This window comes from Haematobia irritans, chromosome 3, assembly GCF_050003625.1.
Source record: "Haematobia irritans isolate KBUSLIRL chromosome 3, ASM5000362v1, whole genome shotgun sequence".
Classification (NCBI taxonomy): domain Eukaryota; kingdom Metazoa; phylum Arthropoda; class Insecta; order Diptera; family Muscidae; genus Haematobia; species Haematobia irritans.
In genome coordinates, this window is record NC_134399.1 from 212883944 (window position 1) to 212902553 (window position 18610).

At 24.5% G+C, this 18610-nt stretch overlaps 1 protein-coding gene across 6 annotated transcripts in view; it reads left to right on the plus strand.

Annotated features, from left to right (window-relative positions):
- The window catches only part of Nt5b (5' nucleotidase B), a 163653-nt gene that overhangs the window by 128315 nt on the left and 16728 nt on the right, over positions 1-18610 (plus strand). For all 6 annotated transcript variants that reach the window (XM_075302673.1, XM_075302676.1, XM_075302675.1 and 3 more), the window contains 3 exons: positions 11998-12071; positions 17402-17615; positions 17677-17823. In XM_075302673.1, coding sequence (XP_075158788.1) covers positions 11998-12071; positions 17402-17615; positions 17677-17823 — 435 coding nt within the window. The remainder of the gene's footprint in view (positions 1-11997; positions 12072-17401; positions 17616-17676; positions 17824-18610) is intronic.

Below are 18610 nucleotides of genomic sequence, written 5' to 3' on the forward strand. Positions count from 1 at the left end.
GCACTTTTTTACTTTTTAAATGGATTCCCCGCAATTATATTACAGTTAGTGGCCTTCGATAATTTATTTTCAGTTTTCTTGGAATAAAGGCCTAGGGGTAATCGTGTATATATGATTCAATATTTTTCAATAGTACTCTAGAAACACTGAGATAAAAAAACGCTTTATTTTTTTTTTATTAAATAATAACAAAATAAAAGTGTAATATAAAATTTCAAAAAAAAAAAACAAGTAAGGAAAGTCTAAAGTCGGGCGGTGCCGACTATATTATACCCTGCACCACTTTGTAGATCTAAATTTTCGATACCATATCACATCCGTCAAATGTGTTGGGGGCTATATATAAAGGTTTGTCCCAAATACATACATTTAAATATCACTCGATCTGGACCGAATTAGATAGACTTCTACAAAATCTATAGACTCAAAACTTAAGTCGGCTAATGCACTAGGGTGGAACACAATGTTAGTAAAAAAATATGGGAAACATTTAAATCTGAAGCAATTTTAAGGAAACTTTGCAAAAGTTTATTTATGATTAATCGCTCGATATATATGTATTAGAAGTTTAGGAAAATTAGAGTCATTTTTACAACATTTCGACTAAGCAGTGGCGATTTTACAAGGAAATTGTTGGTATTTTGACCATTTTTGTCGAAATCAGAAAAACATATATATGGGAGCTATATCTAAATCTGAACCGATTTCAACCAAATTTGGCACGCATAGCAACAATGCTAATTCTACTCCTTGTGCAAAATTTCAACTAAATCGGAGTTAAAAATTGGCCTCTGTGGTCATATGAGTGTAAATCGGGCGAAAGCTATATATGGGAGATATATCCAAATCTGAACTGATTTCAACCAAATTTGGCACGCATAGTTACAATGCTAATTCTACTCCCTGTGCAAAATTTCAACTAAATCGGAGTTAAAAATTTGCCTCTGTGGTCATATGAGTGTAAATCGGGCGAAAGCTATATATGGGAGATATATCCAATAGCTATATATGGGAGCTATATCTAAATCTGAACTGATTTGACTGATATTTTGCAAGTTTTTCGAGACCAATAAAATATTCGGATGTACGGAATTTGAGGAAGATCGGTTGATATACACGCCAATTATGACCAGATCGGTGAAAAATATATATGGCAGTTATATCTAAATCTGAACCGATTTTTTTATAAAATCAATAGGGATCGTCTTTGAGCCGAAACAGGACTCTATACCAAATTTTAGGACAATCGGACTAAAACTGCGAGCTGTACTTTGCACACAAAAATACATCAACCGACAGACAGACGGACATCGCTAAATCGACTCAGAATTTAATTCTAAGCCGATCCGTATACTAAAAGGTTGGTCTATGATTACTCCTTCTTGGCGTTACATACAAATGCACAAACTTATTATACCCTGTACCACAGTAGTGGTGAAGGGTATAAAAATAGAAAGTGAAGGTGGTTATCTTTTCATTTTCTATACCATACACCACATAGTAGTGGTCAGTTTATAATAACTTTGATCTGCCAAACGATCGACTCAGCTCCTCAACTCTACAACATTTCAACATTTTAAGGAAATTCTACCAAAAAACTACCAGAAAAAATGTTGTACAAATTTTATTTCTATAGACATTTTTTGGCAAAATTTTATCTCCATAGAAAATTTTTTGGCAAAATTGTATTTCTATAGAAAATTTTTCGCAAAATTTTATGTCTATAGAAAATTTTATCAAAACTTTATTTCTATAAAAGATTTTGCCAAAAATTTATTTCTATAATAAATTTTGTCAAAATTTTATTTCTATAATAAATTTTGTCAAAATTTTGTTTCTATAGAAAATTTTGTCAAAATTATATTTCTGTTGATTTTTTTTTTCAAAGTTTTATTTCTATAGAAAATTTTGTTACAATTTTATTTTTATAGAAAATTTGGTCAAAATTTTATTTCTATAGAAAGTTTTGTCCAAATTTTAGTTCTATAGAAATTTTTTGGCAAAATTTTATTTTTATAGACAATTTTTGACAAAATTTTATTTCTATAGAGCATTTTGACAAAATTTTATTCTTATAGAAAATTTTTGACCAAATTTTATTTCTATAGAGCATTTTGACAAAATTTTATTTTTATAGAGAATTTTTGGAAAATTTTATTTTTATAGAGAATTTTTGGCAAAATTTTATTTCTATAGAAAATTTTTGGTAAAATTTTATTTCTATAGAAAAATTTTGGTAAAATTTTTTTCTATAGAAAATCTTTGGCAAAATTTTATTTCTATAGAAAAATTTTGGTATAATTTTATTTCTACAGAAAATTTTTGGCAAAATTTTTATTTCTACAAAAAATTTTATCAAAATTTTGTTTCTACAAAAAATTTTGTCAAATTTTTTTTTCAGTGTTGTTTTTTATTGTGGGTTTGTACTTCAATCATATTTGTTGTTTTGATCTCAGCTTTAAAACCAACTGCCTGAATTTATTCTGATAATTGGTTGATAGTTTTGCTGCAAGTAGAGGATGCTGATGAGGAATGTGGTAATTCCGAAACGTGCGTCCATCCAACCATCTTGCAGTCTGTAGGGCTTTGCCCAAAGAAATTTGAGAAACATTCTTTTCCGCTATTGGTTAAGCTACTCTTGTAGTTTAGTCAACACAATGGTTTTAAAACTGAGATCAAAACAACAAATATGATTGAAGTACAAACCCCCAATAAAAAACAACACGAATTACGTAAGAGGAAGCACACTAAAAAAAAACAAGCCAACTGCACTCAAATCAACAATTTGATAGTGGCAGAAATGTTTGTATGACTTTATTTCGGCATAATTCGTCTATCATAAACCTTTTTTCGGAAGGTTCAAGTGTGGTTTACTTTTGGGTTTAGTGAACTGCCTGAATTTATTCGGATAATTGGTTGATAGTTTTGATGCAAGTAGAGGATGCTGATGAGGTATGTGGTAATTCCGAAACGCGCATCCATCCAACCATTTTGCAGTCTATAGGGCTTTGCCCAAATAAATTTGACAAACATTCTTTTCCTCTGTTAGTTAAGCTACGCTTGTAGTTCAGTCAACACAATGGTTTTAAAGCTGAGATCAAAACAACAAATACATTTTTTTCTATAGAAATTTTTGGCAAAGTTTTTTCTACAGAAAATTTTTGGCAAAATCTTATTTCTATTTAAATTTTTTTCAGAATTTTATTTCTATTGGAAATTTTTTTCAGAATTTTATTTCTATTGAAAATTTTTGCAAAATTTCTATAGAAAATTTTGTTAGAATTATATTTCTGTAGAAATTTATTTCAAAATTTTATTTCTATAGAAAATTTTGTTACAATTTTATTTCTATAGAAAATTTTGTTACAATTTTATTTCTATAGAAAATTTTGTCAAAATTTTTTTCTATAGAAAATTTTAACAAAATTTTATTTCTACAGAAAAAGAAAATTTTGTCAAATTTTATTTCTATAAAAAATTGTGTGAAAATTTTCTTTATATTGAAAATTTTATGAAAATTGTATTTCTATAGACATTTTATTTCTATAGAAAATTTTGTCAAAACTTTATTTCTATAGAAAATTTGGCAAAAGTGTATTTTTATAGAAAATTTTGTCAAAATTTTTTCAGAATTTTATTTCTATTGAAAATTTTTGCAAAATTTCTATAGAAAATTTTGTTAGAATTATATTTCTGTAGAAATTTATTTCAAAATTTTATTTCTATAGAAAATTTTGTTACAATTTTATTTCTATAGAAAATGTTGTCAAAATTTTTTTCTATAGAAAATTTTAACAAAATTTTATTTCTACAGAAACAGAAAATTTTGTCAAATTTTATTTCTATAAAAAATTGTGTGAAAATTTTATTTATATAGAAAATTTTGTCAAAACTTTATTTCTATAGAAAGTTTTTGGCAAAATTGTATTTCTATACAAAAAAAACATTTTGTCAAATTTTATTTCTATAGAAAATTTTGTTGTTTTTTTTTTTGATTTCAGCTTAAAACCATGCATTGACTAAACTACAAGTGTAGCTTAACCAACAGAGGAGAAGAATGTTTGTCAAATTTATTTGGGCAAAGCCCTATAGACTGCAAGATGGTTGGATGGACGCACGTTTCGGAATTACCACATTCCTCATCAGCATCCTCTACTTGCAGCAAAACTATCAACCAATTATCAGAATAAATTCGAGCAGTTCATTAAATTCAACAATGAACCACACTTGAACAAAATTTTATTTCCATAGAAAATTTTGTCAAAATGTTATTTCTTTTTGTTTTGTTATTGTTGGTTTATTCTTCAATCATTTTGTTGTTTGATTTCAGCTTAAAACCATGCATTGACTAAACTACAAGTGTAGTTTAACCAACAGAGGAAAAGAATGTTATTTCTATAGAAAATTTTGTCAAATTTGTATTTCTATAGAAAATTTTGTCAAAATTGTATTTCTATAGAAAATTTTGTTAAAATTTTATTTCTATAGAAAATTTTGTAAAAATTTTATTTCTATAGAAAATTTTGTTAAAATTTTATTTCTATAGAAAAGTTTGTTAAAATTGTATTTCTATAAAACATTTTGTGAAAATGTTATTTCTATAGAAAATTTTTATTTCTGTAGACAATTTTTGACCAAATTTCATTTCTAGAGATAATTTTTAACAAAATTCCATTTCTATAGAAAATGTTGTCACATTTTTACTTTTATTGAATATTTTGTCAAAATTGTATTTTTGTATTTTGCAGTGTTACAAATGGATTGACAAGATTTATATACATACCTCCATCATATGGTGGCAGTGTGACTTATTACCTTTTGAAATGTTTTTTTTTTTTCTTTTATGTGGAAAGAAAATAGCAAAATTTTTTTTCTTTCACTTCATTGAAATCCCTTCAAAGTTTGTTTTGCTATTTTTCTATATAATAAAGATATTGAAAGCATTGAAAAATATATATGAGATTAAAATAAAGTTTATATTTTTTAATATTTACTGCTGGAAAATCTTTTGAAGAGCTTTCTTAACCAAATGAGAAAACTTTTTCATATTCAAAGAACGCAAATATACCTGAGTAGCTTATTACTCAAATTCAAAGACATTCTTTGGACGACTTACCAAAAATGTTTGTTAAAAGGAATCTATTGTATTTCAACAACTTGCAATTGATAGATTTTCTACAAAGTCTAATTTTTTTTTTGTGATTTGTGCATTAAAGTACAAGGTGCATTAAAGTACAAGACAGGCGAAATGATTTAACAAACCCATTAATTTAATTTATTTTATTGAATTAAAGTAAAATTAATTTTATTTTATTATTTAATTTTAATAAAATAAATATAGTTTGGCTTCTTTTTCATTCATATAATTAAAATCTTCGTAAGTTGCCCACTTTATTTCAATATTTTTGGTTTCCTCTTTGGCAACACACAACTGGCAAGGATTCAAGCATGCTGTAAAACTAAAAAACAAAATTCTCTAAATTACAAACAATTGTTCACCATTATTGTTATAAAATTATGACAATCCTTGTGTGTGATTGTTTATATGGTTCTTTTGTGCCAGTTCCTGTTTCCAAAAAAAATCCTTTTTAAAAAATGCTTGGCTTTTCCCTATCTTTTTGGTTTACAGCTAGATGTGGTTGCAAGTCGTTGATTATATTCAATGACATATGAATACATTTTACCTCCAAAAAATAACAACAAAAATTTTGTTTCATTTTTATTCTTATGACATTTTTCCATAGCTATGGTTTTGTTTTTTATTTTTTCTTTGTATTCTCATTCAGCCCTGCCCTATTTCGTTTTTTCAAAGCTCATTTTAAATTGAGATGAAATCTGCAATAGATTTATTTATAATGGTGTTGTTTATTGTTTTGACATTCTTGGCCAAGCTTTGTCATCCATACGTTGCTATAGTATCCTGGATACCCATTGAGTTTCGGTAGTAGGGGAAGATTTTAATTTGCCCTCGTTAAGAGTAATGGCATATTACGATGCCTTTTTTTCTCAAATAAGGTCACCGAAGGAAGCTGTGATCTGCACTCAAGCAGAATGATTATTGAGCACAACATCAGTAGGTGGTAAAAATACTGCATTAATACAGTAAGTGGAGGAAGTCACATGACTCTATGGGAGGATTATATGGGGATTAAACTTTGTGTTATATCATTAACTTTGTGTTATATCATTGAGAAAAAATTTCATATTATTGTTTTAAAACAAAAAGTATTTGTTTTTTTTTTTTATTTTTATTGATAATTACATTTATAATTAAAGCATAATTATATCTATAAGCCTTGACTAAAACAAAAGTGCCAATTTTTTTTTTTTTGTACCAATTCGGTAACAAATTTCAAAATGGAAATATTGTAATCATCGTTGAAAATTTCTAAAAAATGACACAATGAATGGCGCTCGCAATAAAAGGTGACATATCAATCAGGGATGGCTAATGCATTACTATAGTCAAAATCGAGAAGAAAATCTCGATTTTGTTAAAGCCATAGTCAAAACCACGATTTTATTGAATTTCAAGAATATTTTAGTTGAAAAAAAGTATGTGTTTCTATATTACGCTTCCACACGAACACTTTCTAGATAAGAAATTATCGATCGCAAACTAAACGAGACAAAAATAATCTACCAATATTTGGAGAAAATCTTATCAAAAACTACCAACAAATATTATTTTGCAAAAATTGATTTCTTCAGAAAGTTTTGTCAAAAATTTATTTCTATGGAAAATTTTTTAAAAATTGTATTTCTATAGAAAATTTTTTAAAAATTTTACTACTATAGAAAATTTTATCAAAATTTTATTTTTATAGGATATTTTGTCAAACTTTTATTTCTATACAATATTTTGTAAATTTTTTTATATACAATTTTGTTAAAATTTTATTTTTATATTAAATGTTGTCAAAATTTTATTTCTATAGAAAAATTTGTCAAAATTTTATTTATATTAAACACTTTGTCAAAATTTTATTTCTATAGAATATTTTGTCAAAATTTTATTGCAATAGAAAATTTTGTCAAAATTTTATTTCAATAGAAAATTTTGTCAAATTTTATTTCTACACAAAATTTTTTCAAAATTCTATTTTTATAGAAAATGATATCATAAATTTATTTTTATAGAAAATTTCAAAATTTTATTTCTATAGAACACGTTGTCAAAATTTTATTTCTATTTGTCAAAATTTTATTTCTATAGAAAATGTTGTAAAATTTCATTTTTATAAAAAGTTTCTATAGAAAATTTTGTCAATATTTTATTCCTTTAGAAAATTTTATTTTTATAGAAAATGTTGTCAAAATTTTATTTCTATAGACAATTTTGTCGAAATTTTATTTGTATAGAAATATTTGTCAAAATTTTATTTCTATAGAAAATTTTGTCAAACTTTTATTTCTATACAAAATTTTCTCAAAATTTTATTTAAATAAAAAATCTTGTCAAATTTTATTTCTATACAAAATTTTTTAAAAATTAAATTTTTATAGAAAATGTTGTCAAAATTTTATTTTTATAGAAAATGTTTCAAAATTTTATTTCAATAGAAAATTTTGTCAAATTTTATTTCTATACAAAATTTTGTCAAAATTTTATTGCTATAGAAAATTTTTAAAAATTTTATTTCTATAGAAAATTTTGTCAAAATTTTATTTTTATAGAAAATGTTGTCAAAATTTTATTCCTATAGAAAATTTTGTCACACTTTTATATATATAGAAAATTTGTCAAAATTTTATTTCTATAGAAAATTTTGTCAAAATTTTATTTTTATAGAAAATTTTGTCAAAATTTTATTTCAATAGAAGATGTTGTCAATATTTGTCAAAATTTTACTTTTATTGAAATTTTTTTCAAAATTTTATTTTTATAGAAAATTTTTTCAAAATTTTATTTCTATAGAAAATTTTGTCATAAATTTATTTCTATAGAAAATTTTGTCAAAATTTTATTTCTATAGAAAATGTTGTCAAAATTTTATTTCTATAGATAATGTTGTCAAAATTGTATTTCTATAGAAAATTTTTTCAAAATTTTATTTCTATAGAAATTTTTTAAAAATTTTATTTTTATAGAATATTTTGTCAAACTTTTATTTCTATACAATATTTTGTAAATTTTTTTATAGAAAATTTTGTTAAAATTTTCTATAAAAAAATGTTGTCAAAATTTTATTTCTATAGATAATGTTGTCAAAATTTTATTTCTATAGAAAATTTTGTCAAAATTTTATTTCTATAGAAATTTTGTCAAAATTTGTCAAAATTTTACTTTTATAGAAAATCTTTTCAAAATTTTATTTTTATAGAAAATGTTGTCAAAATTTTATTTCTATAGAAAATGTTGTCAAAATTTTATTTCTATAGAAAATGTTGTCAAAATTTTATTTCTATAGAAAATTTTGTCAAAATTTTATTTCTATAGAAAATGTTGTCAAAATTTTATTTCTATAGATAATGTTGTCAAAATTTTATTTCTATAGAAAATTTTGTCAAAATTTTATTTCTATAAAAATTTTTTTAAAAATTTTATTTCTATAGAGAATTTTGTAAAAATTTTATTTCCATAGAAAATTTTGTCAAAATTTTATTTCTATAGAAATATTTGTCAAAATTTTATTTCTATAGAAATATTTGTCAAAATTTTATTTTTATAGACAATTTTGTCAAAATTTTATTTCTATAGACAATTTTGTCAAAATTTTATTTTTATAGAAAATTTTGCCAAAATTTTATTTCTATAGACAATTTTGTCAAAAAAAATTTTTTTTTGTATTTACAGTACTACGGTAGTCGTTGAAAGCGGATATAAAACTAAAAAAATGTTTAAAATTGACGAAATTTTTTCAAAATTTTATTTCTATAGAGAATTTTGTCAAAATTTTATTTCTACCCCCGTGAATTATTAGTACTTTTTGTTGTGAAAAAATATTTTGAAAAAGTCTTTAAAAAACTTATTTGCTAATATTTTTTTACAAATAGTCAAAATCGAGAAGAAAATCTCGATTTTGTTAAAGCCATAGTCAAAACCACGATTTTATTGAATTTCAAGAATATTTTAGTTGAAAAAAAGTATGTGTTTCTATATTTCTCTACCACACGAACACTTTCTAGATAAGAAATTATCGATCGCGAACTAAACGAGACAAAAATTATCTACCAATATTTGCAGAAAATCTTATCAAAAACTACCAACAAATATTATTTTGCAAAAATTGATTTCTTCAGAAAGTTTTGTCAAAAATGTATTTCTATAGAAAATTTTTTAAAAATTGTATTTCTATAGAAAATTTTTTAAAAATTTTACTTTTATAGAAAATATTATCAAAATGTTATTTTTATAGAATATTTTGTCAAACTTTTATTTCTATACAATATTTTGTAAATTTTTTTTATAGAAAATTTTGTTAAAATTTTAGTTTTATATAAAATGTTTTCAAAATTTTATTTCTATAGAAAATTTTGTCAAAATTTTATTTCAATAGAAAATTTTATCAAAATTTTATTTCAATAGAAAATTTTGTCAAATTTTATTTCTACACAATTTTTTTTCAAAATTTTATTTCTATAGAAAATGTTGTCAAAATTTTATTTTAATAGAAAATGTCAAAATTTTATTTCTATAGAAAATGTTGTCAAAATTTTATTTCTATTTGTCAAAATTTTATTTATATAGAAAATGTTGTAAAATTTCATTTCTATAAAAAGTTGTGTCAAAAATTTATTTCTATAGAAAATTTTGTCAAAATTTTATTTTTATACAAAATTTTTTCAAAATGTTATTTTTATAGAAAATGTCAAAATTTTATTTCTATAGAAAATTTTGTCACAATAGACAATTTTGTCAAAATTTTATTTCTATAGAAATATTTGTCAAAATTTTATTTCTATAGAAAATGTTGTCAAAATTTTATTCCTATAGAAAATTTTGTCAAAATTTTATTTCTATAGAAATTTTTTGAAAATTTTATTTCTATAGAGAATTTTGTAAAAATTTTATTTCTATAGAAAATTTTGTCAAAATTTTATTTCTATTTGTCAAAATTTTATTTTTATAGAAAATGTTTTCAAAATTTTATTTCTATAGAAAATTTTGCCAAAATTTTATTTCTATATAAAATTTTGTCAAAATTGTATTTCTATAGAAAATGTTGTCAAAATTTTATTGCTATAGAAAATTTTGTCAACATTTTATTTCTATAGAAATTTTTTTAAAAATTTTATTACTATACAAAATGTTATTTCTATAGAAATATTTGTAAAAATGTTATTTCTATAGAAGTATTTGTCTAAATTTTATTATACCCACCACCATAGAAAGGTGACGGGGGTATAATAAGTTTGTCATTCCGTTTGTAACACATCGAAATATCGATTTCCGACTATATAACGTATATATATTCTTGATCAGGGAGAAATTCTAAGGCAATATAAGCATATCCGTCTGTCTATCTGTTGTAATCACGCTACAGCATTCAATAATGGCGCTATCGTCCTGAAATTTGGCACAAATTCGTCTTTTGTTTGCATGTTCGAAGACGGGCTATATTGGTCCAAGTGGTGATATAGTCCCCATATAAACCGACCTCCCGATTTGGGGTCTTGGGCTTATAAAAACTGTAGTTTTTATCCAATTTGCATGAAATTGGAAATCTAGAGGTATTTTAGGACCATCCAAAAGTGTACCGAAAATGGTGCCTATCGGTCCATGTTTTGGTATAGCGTCCATATGGAACGATTTCCCGATTTTGCTTCTTGGGCGTCTAGAAAGTGTATTTTCTATCCGATTTGCCTGAAATTGGAAATCTAGAGGTATTCTAAGACCATAAAGAGGTGTGCCGCAAATGGGGTGTATAGGTCCATGTTTTCATAGAGCCCCCATATAGACCGATCTCCCGATTTTACTTCTTGGGCTTCTAGAATCCGTAGTTTTAATACAATTTACCTGAAATTTGAAATCCAGAGGTACTCTAGGACCCTTAAAACGTGTACTGCAAATGGCGAGTACCGCTCCATGTTTTGATATAGCCCCCATATAGACCGATCACCCGATTTTACTTCTTGGGCTTCTAGAATCCGTAGTTTTGATACTGGGAAAAAATCTTAATGTACGTTTTTTTTCATTTTTTGAAAAATCATAGCCATCTGTACTTGCTAACCACAACTTAAAATTCCAATTTCAAATGATTTTTACAAGTTACAAAAAATCATCGAATTTATAGAGACGATGCCAACTATACTAAACTAAATATTTCTTATACAAAATTTTTCATTTTATTATGACATTATGTTATCTCTCTTTTCTTTTGGGTTACTATATAGGAAATAAACAAATAAAGATTAATTCATTCCCAAAAGCTAATCTCGTTCTCTAATAATACTTCATTAAAATCTCATTATCCATCTCTCTTAGCATAGTAATTGTGGCATGTCTTCTTTAATATATGACGTTGATGTGATTTTTCTTTGGAACGCAAAAATTATAAATTCATATAAACACTCATATGAAAATTACTGTGAATACAATATTGCAATTATTTCTGATACGCTTCAATTGATGACTAGCATTTGACTACTATAACATTCACCGCCACTCATACTGATAACCTCTTAACCAATCCCACAACGTAACAGAGAAGATAATGAAATTTGTTATCACCTGAAACAGAAATGTATTGTGTCAATGGATTTCCATCGAATATTTGATTTAAGAACATATGAATAAATAATACATGAAAGAGTAATCATTAGCAAATAATTTCAACATCTTGACACTTTGCAAAATGTCAAACATTATGGATAATGCCTAAAAGTAGGCAATAAAATAATTGAGTTTTCAATGAAATATTAGGTTTATTTTTGAAGACGGTTTATTAAAATTATTTAAAAATCAATTTTAATAAACTATCTTCAAATTACGTATAGTTTTATTTTTAAATGAAAAGTTTACTCAATTTCTTTATTAAATTTTTCTCTTTGCAGAATTTTTGTCAACAGATCCTTGCATTTGGAAAATATCAAATTCTATGGCTTCGATATGGACTACACTTTGGCAGGTTAGTAAAAGGGATTCGAAAGGAATTAAATTACTTGTAAGATGATTTTTGATAATTACTAATAATAGTATAAAATCATTTTTAAGAACATTAAAGCATGCATTATTGCACCATATTTTTTGAGAAGTAACCATGAATGCCACTCTAGACAAAATTAATCTACCAAATTTTTAACAAACTTTAACCAAAAAATTACCAAATAAAATCTTATTTCGCAGTGTTTTATCATTTTTTTCTGTCAAAAATGTACTTCTATAGAAAATGTTGTCAAAATTTTATTTTTATAGAAAAATTTGTCAAAATTTTATTTCTATATAAAATTTTGTCAAGATTTTATTTCTATGAATAATTTTGCCAAAATTGTATTTTTACACAAAATTTTGTTACACTTGTATTTTCTTACAAATTTTTTTGATTTTTTTCTATAGAAAATTTTGTCTAAATTTTATTTCTATAGAAAATTTTGTCGAAATTTTACTTCTATAGACAATTTTGTCAAAATTTTAATTTTATAGAAAATTTTGCCAAAATTGTATTTTTATAGAAAATTTTGTCAAAATTTTATTTTTATAGAAAATTTTGTCAATATTTTATTTCTAGAGAAAATTTTGTCAAAATTTTATTTTTATAGAAAATTTTGTCAAAATTTTATTTCTATAAAAAATTTTGTCAAAATTTTATTTCTATAGAAAATTTTGTCGAAATTTTACTTCTATAGAAAATGTTGCCACAATTTTATTTCTATAGAAAATTTGGTCAAAATTTTATTTCTATAGAAAATTTTGTCAACATTTTTTTTCTATAGAATATTTTGTCAAAATTTTATTTCTATCGAAAACTTTTTACAAATGTTATTTCTATAGAAAATTTTTAAAAAATTGTACTTCTATATAATTTTGTTAAAATTATATTTCCATAGAAAATTTTGTCAAAATTTTATTTCTATAGAACATTTTGACAAAATTTTTTTCTATAGAAATTTTTTCAAAATTTTATTTTTATAGAAAATTTTGTCAAGATAGTTTTTTTACAGAAAATTTTGTCAAAATTTTATTTTTATAAAAAATTTTTCCAAATTCAGTTCGTGAGAAATATTTTGTAAAATCTACCAAAACATCATTATCCCACATCAGTAATGCTGGAAACATTTCTGAATGTTTCAAAGCTTCTCTAAGTGATTTCATCGCAATGTGGAACGCCGTTCGGACTCGGCTATAAAACGGAGGTCTCTTGTCATTGAGATTAACATAGAATCGGGCAGCACTCAGTGATAGGAGAGAAGTTCATATTTTTATAGAAAATTTTGACAAAATTGTATTTTTATAGAAAATTTTGTCAATATTTTATTTCTATGAAAAATTTTGCCAAAATTGTATTTTTATACAAAATTTTGTCAAAATGTTATTTCTATAAAAAGTTTTGCCAAAATTTTATTTCTATAGAAAATCCAAAATTTTATTTCTATACAAAATTTTGTCAAAATTTTATTTCTATAGAAAATTTTGTCAAAATTTTATTTCTATAGAAAATTTTGTCAAAATTATATGTCTATAGAAAATTTTGTCAAAATTTTATTTCTATAGAAAATTTTGTCAAAATTTTATTTTTATAGAAAATTTTGTCAAAATTATATTTTTATAGAAAATTTTGTCAAAATTTTATTTCTAGAGAAAATTTTGTCAAAATTTTATTTTTATAGAAAATTTTGTCAAAATTTTATTTCTATAAAAAATTTTGTCAAAATTTTATTTCTATAGAAAATTTTGTCGAAATTTTACTTCTATAGAAAATGTTGCCACAATTTTATTTCTATAGAAAATTTTGTCAAAATTTTATTTCTATAGAAAATTTTGTCAACATTTTTTTTCTATAGAATATTTTGTCAAAATTTTATTTCTATCGAAAACTTTTTAAAAATGTTATTTCTATAGAAAATTTTTAAAAAATTGTACTTCTATATAATTTTGTTAAAATTATATTTCCATAGAAAATTTTGTCAAAATGTTATTTCTATAGAACATTTTGTCAAAATTTTTTTCTATAGAAATTTTTTCAAAATTTTATTTTTATAGAAAATTTTGTCAAGATAGTTTTTTTACAGAAAATTTTGTCAAAATTTTATTTTTATAAAAAATTTTTCCAAATTCAGTTCGTGAGAAATATTTTGTAAAATCTACCAAAACATCATTATCCCACATCAGTAATGCTGGAAACATTTCTGAATGTTTCAAAGCTTCTCTAAGTGATTTCATCGCAATGCGGAACGCCGTTCGGACTCGGCTATAAAACGGTGGTCTCTTGTCATTGAGATTATCATAGAATCGGGCAGCACTCAGTGATAGGAGAGAAGTTCATAAAAACTGTTATTTCGCAGTATTTTATCAATTTTTTGGTCAAAATTTTATTTCTATAAAAAATTTTGTCTAAATTTTACTTCTATAGAAAATTTTATTTCTATAGAAAATTTTTTCAAAATTATATGTCTGTAGAAAATTTTTTCAAAATTTTATTTCTATAGAAAATTTTGTCAAAATTTTATTTTTATAGAAAAATTTTGTCAAAATTTTATTTCTATATAAAATTTTTTCAAAATTTTATTTCTATATAAAATTTTGTCACAATTTTATTTCTATAGAAAATTTTGTCAACATTTTATTTCTATAGAAAATTTTGTCAAAATTTTATTTTTATAGAAAATGTTGTCAAAATTTTATTTCTATAGAAATTTTTGTCAAAATTGTACTTCTATTGAAAATTGTGTCAACATTTTATATCTATAGATAATTTTGTCTAAATTTTATTTTTATAGAAAATTTTGTCAAAATTTTATTTCTTTAGAAAATTTTGTCAAAATTTTATTTCTAAAGAAAATTTTGTCAAAATTTTATTTTTATAGAAAATTTTGTCAACATTTTTTATACCCTTCAACACTACTGTGGTACAGGGTATAATAAGTTTGTGCATTTGTATGTAACGCCAAGAAATAGTGGTCATAGACCCATCTTTTAGTATACCGATCGGCTTAGAATTAAATTTTGAGTCGATTTAGCGATGTCCGTCTGTATGTCTGTCTATCTGTCTATCTGTCTGTCTGTCTGTCTGTCTGTCTGTCTGTCTGTCTGTCTGTCTGTATATGTAATTTTGTGCACAAAGTACAGCTCGCAATTTAAGTCCGATCGTCCTCAAATTTGGCATAGGGCCGTTTCTTGGGACAGAGACAATCGCTATTGGTTTTGGAAAAAATCGGTTCAGATTTAGATATAGCTGCCATATATATTTATCCCCGATGTGGTCATAGTTAGCGTGTTTATCAACCGATTTTCTTGAAATACCGTACATCCAAATATTTTATGAATCTCGAAAATCTTGCAAAATATCAGCCAAATCGGTTCAGATTTAGATATAGCTCCCATATATATCTTTCGTCCGATTTAGACTCATATGACCACAGAGGCCAAAGTTTACTACCGATCTTCGTGAAATTTTGCTCAGAGGGTAGCATTGACATTCTACCAATGCTTGGTAAATTTGATTGAAATCGGTTCAAATTTAGATATAGCTCCCATATATATCTCCCGTCCGATTTGCACTCATATGACCAGGTGGGCCAAAGTTATACTCCCATTTACGTGAAATTTCGCATAGATAGCAGAATTATTATTCTAACTATCCATGTCAAATTTAGTCAAAATTGGTTCAGATTGTATATAGTTCCCATATATACGTACGCCAGAGTTGGGGAAATATGGTAGACTGTTTCATATTTTGGACCCATTTTCAATGGGATTTTCCTCCACTTGACTAGATAGTTTCCTCAAAAAATACAAATATGGCCAAAATTCTCACACTTTACACAAAATTCTGTGATGATTTCCCCATATCTTAGCCATATCCTACACACTGCAATGCCAAAATTTCCACAGAACGGATGAGTTTTAAATAAGGCTCCAAGTGGCCCGACTAGACCAAATAATATATCACAACCCACACTTTACCACATATCTTGGCGAGATCTAACCAATCCTTGTAAAATCGCCACTGCTGAGTAGCATAAATTGTAAATATTACTCTAATTGTCCTATATCTCGAATACATATGTATCGCCTGAAAAATCATTAATCTCTTTTGTACAATTGCATTAAAATTTCTCTCGCTTCATATTTCCCATATTTTTTACTAACATTGTGTTTCATCCCAGGGCGTTAGCCTATTTAAATTTTAATTCTAGAGTTTTTGTAGAAGTACAAAAAATTGTTTCCATTAAAAGTATTTGTATCTGGAAATGCAAACTTTTGTATAGCTCCCAGCAAACTTTAAGTAGTTGAGATGGTAACACAAATGTTTGTCTACATAATGGTGAAGGGTATAATATAGTCGGCTCCGCCCGACTTTAGACTTTACTTACTTGTTTTTCTATGGAAAATGTTGTCAAAATTTTATTTCTACAGAAAATTTTGTCAAAATTGTATTTCTTTAGAAAATTTTGTCGACATTTTATTTTTATAGAAAAATTTGTCAAAATTTTATTTCTGTGAAAAATTTTGTCAAAATTGTATTTCTTTAGAAAAATTTGTCAAAATTTTATTTCTATAGAAAATTTTGTCGAAATTTTATTTCTATTGAAAATTTTTTCAAAATTTTATTTTTTATAGAAAATTTTGTCAAAATGTTATTTCTATAGAAAATTTTGTCGAAATTTTATTTTTATAGAAAATTTTGTCAAAATTTTATTTCTATGAAAAATTTTGTCAAAATTGTATTTTTTAGAAAAATTTTTGAAAATTGTATTTCTATAGAAAATTTTGTCAACATTTTATTTCTATTGAAAATTTTGTCAACATTTTATTTTTTATAGAAAATTTTGTCAAAATGTTATTTCCAAGAAAATTTTGCCAAAAAATTATATTTATAGAAAATGTTTTCCAATCAATCTGATTGAATCAGAAAATTTTTTTGTGTATATAAAAACAATTCTGATTGATTCAGAATTTTTTTTTTATTTGTACATAATTTTTTTTTCTGATTCAGTCACGAAATTAAATTATCCAATTATTTTTTGAATTGAAATGTCTTCAATCACAGAAATGATAGTATTAACACATTAATTAAAAAATTAATTGATCCAATTTAAAAAATAAATTGATAATATTAATCTTTGTGTTTGATTTTTGTTTCAATAAAAAAAATTGTTGAATCAGTTACACCTTTAATTGAATATTTTTTCAAAATTCAATTCAATTAAGACTTTAATTGGAAAAACTTTTTCTGTGTATGATGCCTGGAGTGAAAACCCCATAAATTAACTAAATCTCTTCATTTTGCATTTTCAGAATACAAATCGCCACAATATGAACAACTTGGATTTGATTTGGTCAAAGAACGCCTGGTCAGCATGGGTTATCCCAAAGAGATAATGCAATTCGAATATGATCCTTCGTTTCCCATCAGAGGTTTATGGTTCGATACTCTGTATGGTAATCTCTTGAAAGTGGATGCTTATGGTAACATTTTAGTTTGTGTCCATGGATTTGAATTTTTAAAACAGTAAGTATTTTATTATTCATAAAATTTATTTATAAAAGTTAAATAAATCTTTCCATTTTAGTTCTCAAGTATATGAATTGTATCCAAATAAATTTTTAAAATTGGATGAATCGCGTGTCTATGTTTTGAATACACTTTTCAATTTACCTGAAACCTATTTGTTGGCATGTTTGGTGGACTTCTTTACAAATAGTTCGGAGTATACAGAGTAAGTATTGAATTGAATAATTGGAGAATAAAAAAATAGGAAACATAATATACAATGAAAAAAACTCTAAATTAGGGGACACAAAATTAACACAATATTATGAGAAAATTTCTTTGAATAACGAAATTTTACTTTTTTTTTGTATTTGTTTTCAATTCTTCTAAATTATGTATAAAAAAAGTAATTTTTGGAATTTGGGTCCCCGTGTAAAAATTGGGGGATCTAATCAGATATGATTAAATCTCAAAATTGGCCCCTTTAGATGTAAGAAGATATCTGCATTACATATAAATGTATATGATTCCATATATGAGCAGATCTAACATCAGATCCAATTATATATAGGGAGAGATATAATTATATCCAAGACATTAGATCTGGGCCAATATTGAGATCTTATCAGATCTCAATTTTTACTTGGGATGTTAAATTTGGTGTGTCATCGAAGAAATGGAAATGTTCCCTAATGAATATTATGTATGTACCCTACACCTTGGATTGCGTAAAAACTTCTTCTAAACACTACCATCCACAATCGAATTACTTAAGTTGCGGTAACGCTTGCCGATGGCAAGGTATCTTAAAACCTCCTAACACCGTCTTCTAAATTGTATGTAAGTCCATACGTGGTATATATTAAATCAAAAAAGATCGATCCAATACGACAAAATTTTCTATAGACATAAAATTTTGGCAAAATTAATAAAAAATAAAATTAATAAAATCTATAGAAATAAAATTTTAACAAAATTTTCTATAGAAATAAAATGTTCACAAAATTTTCTAT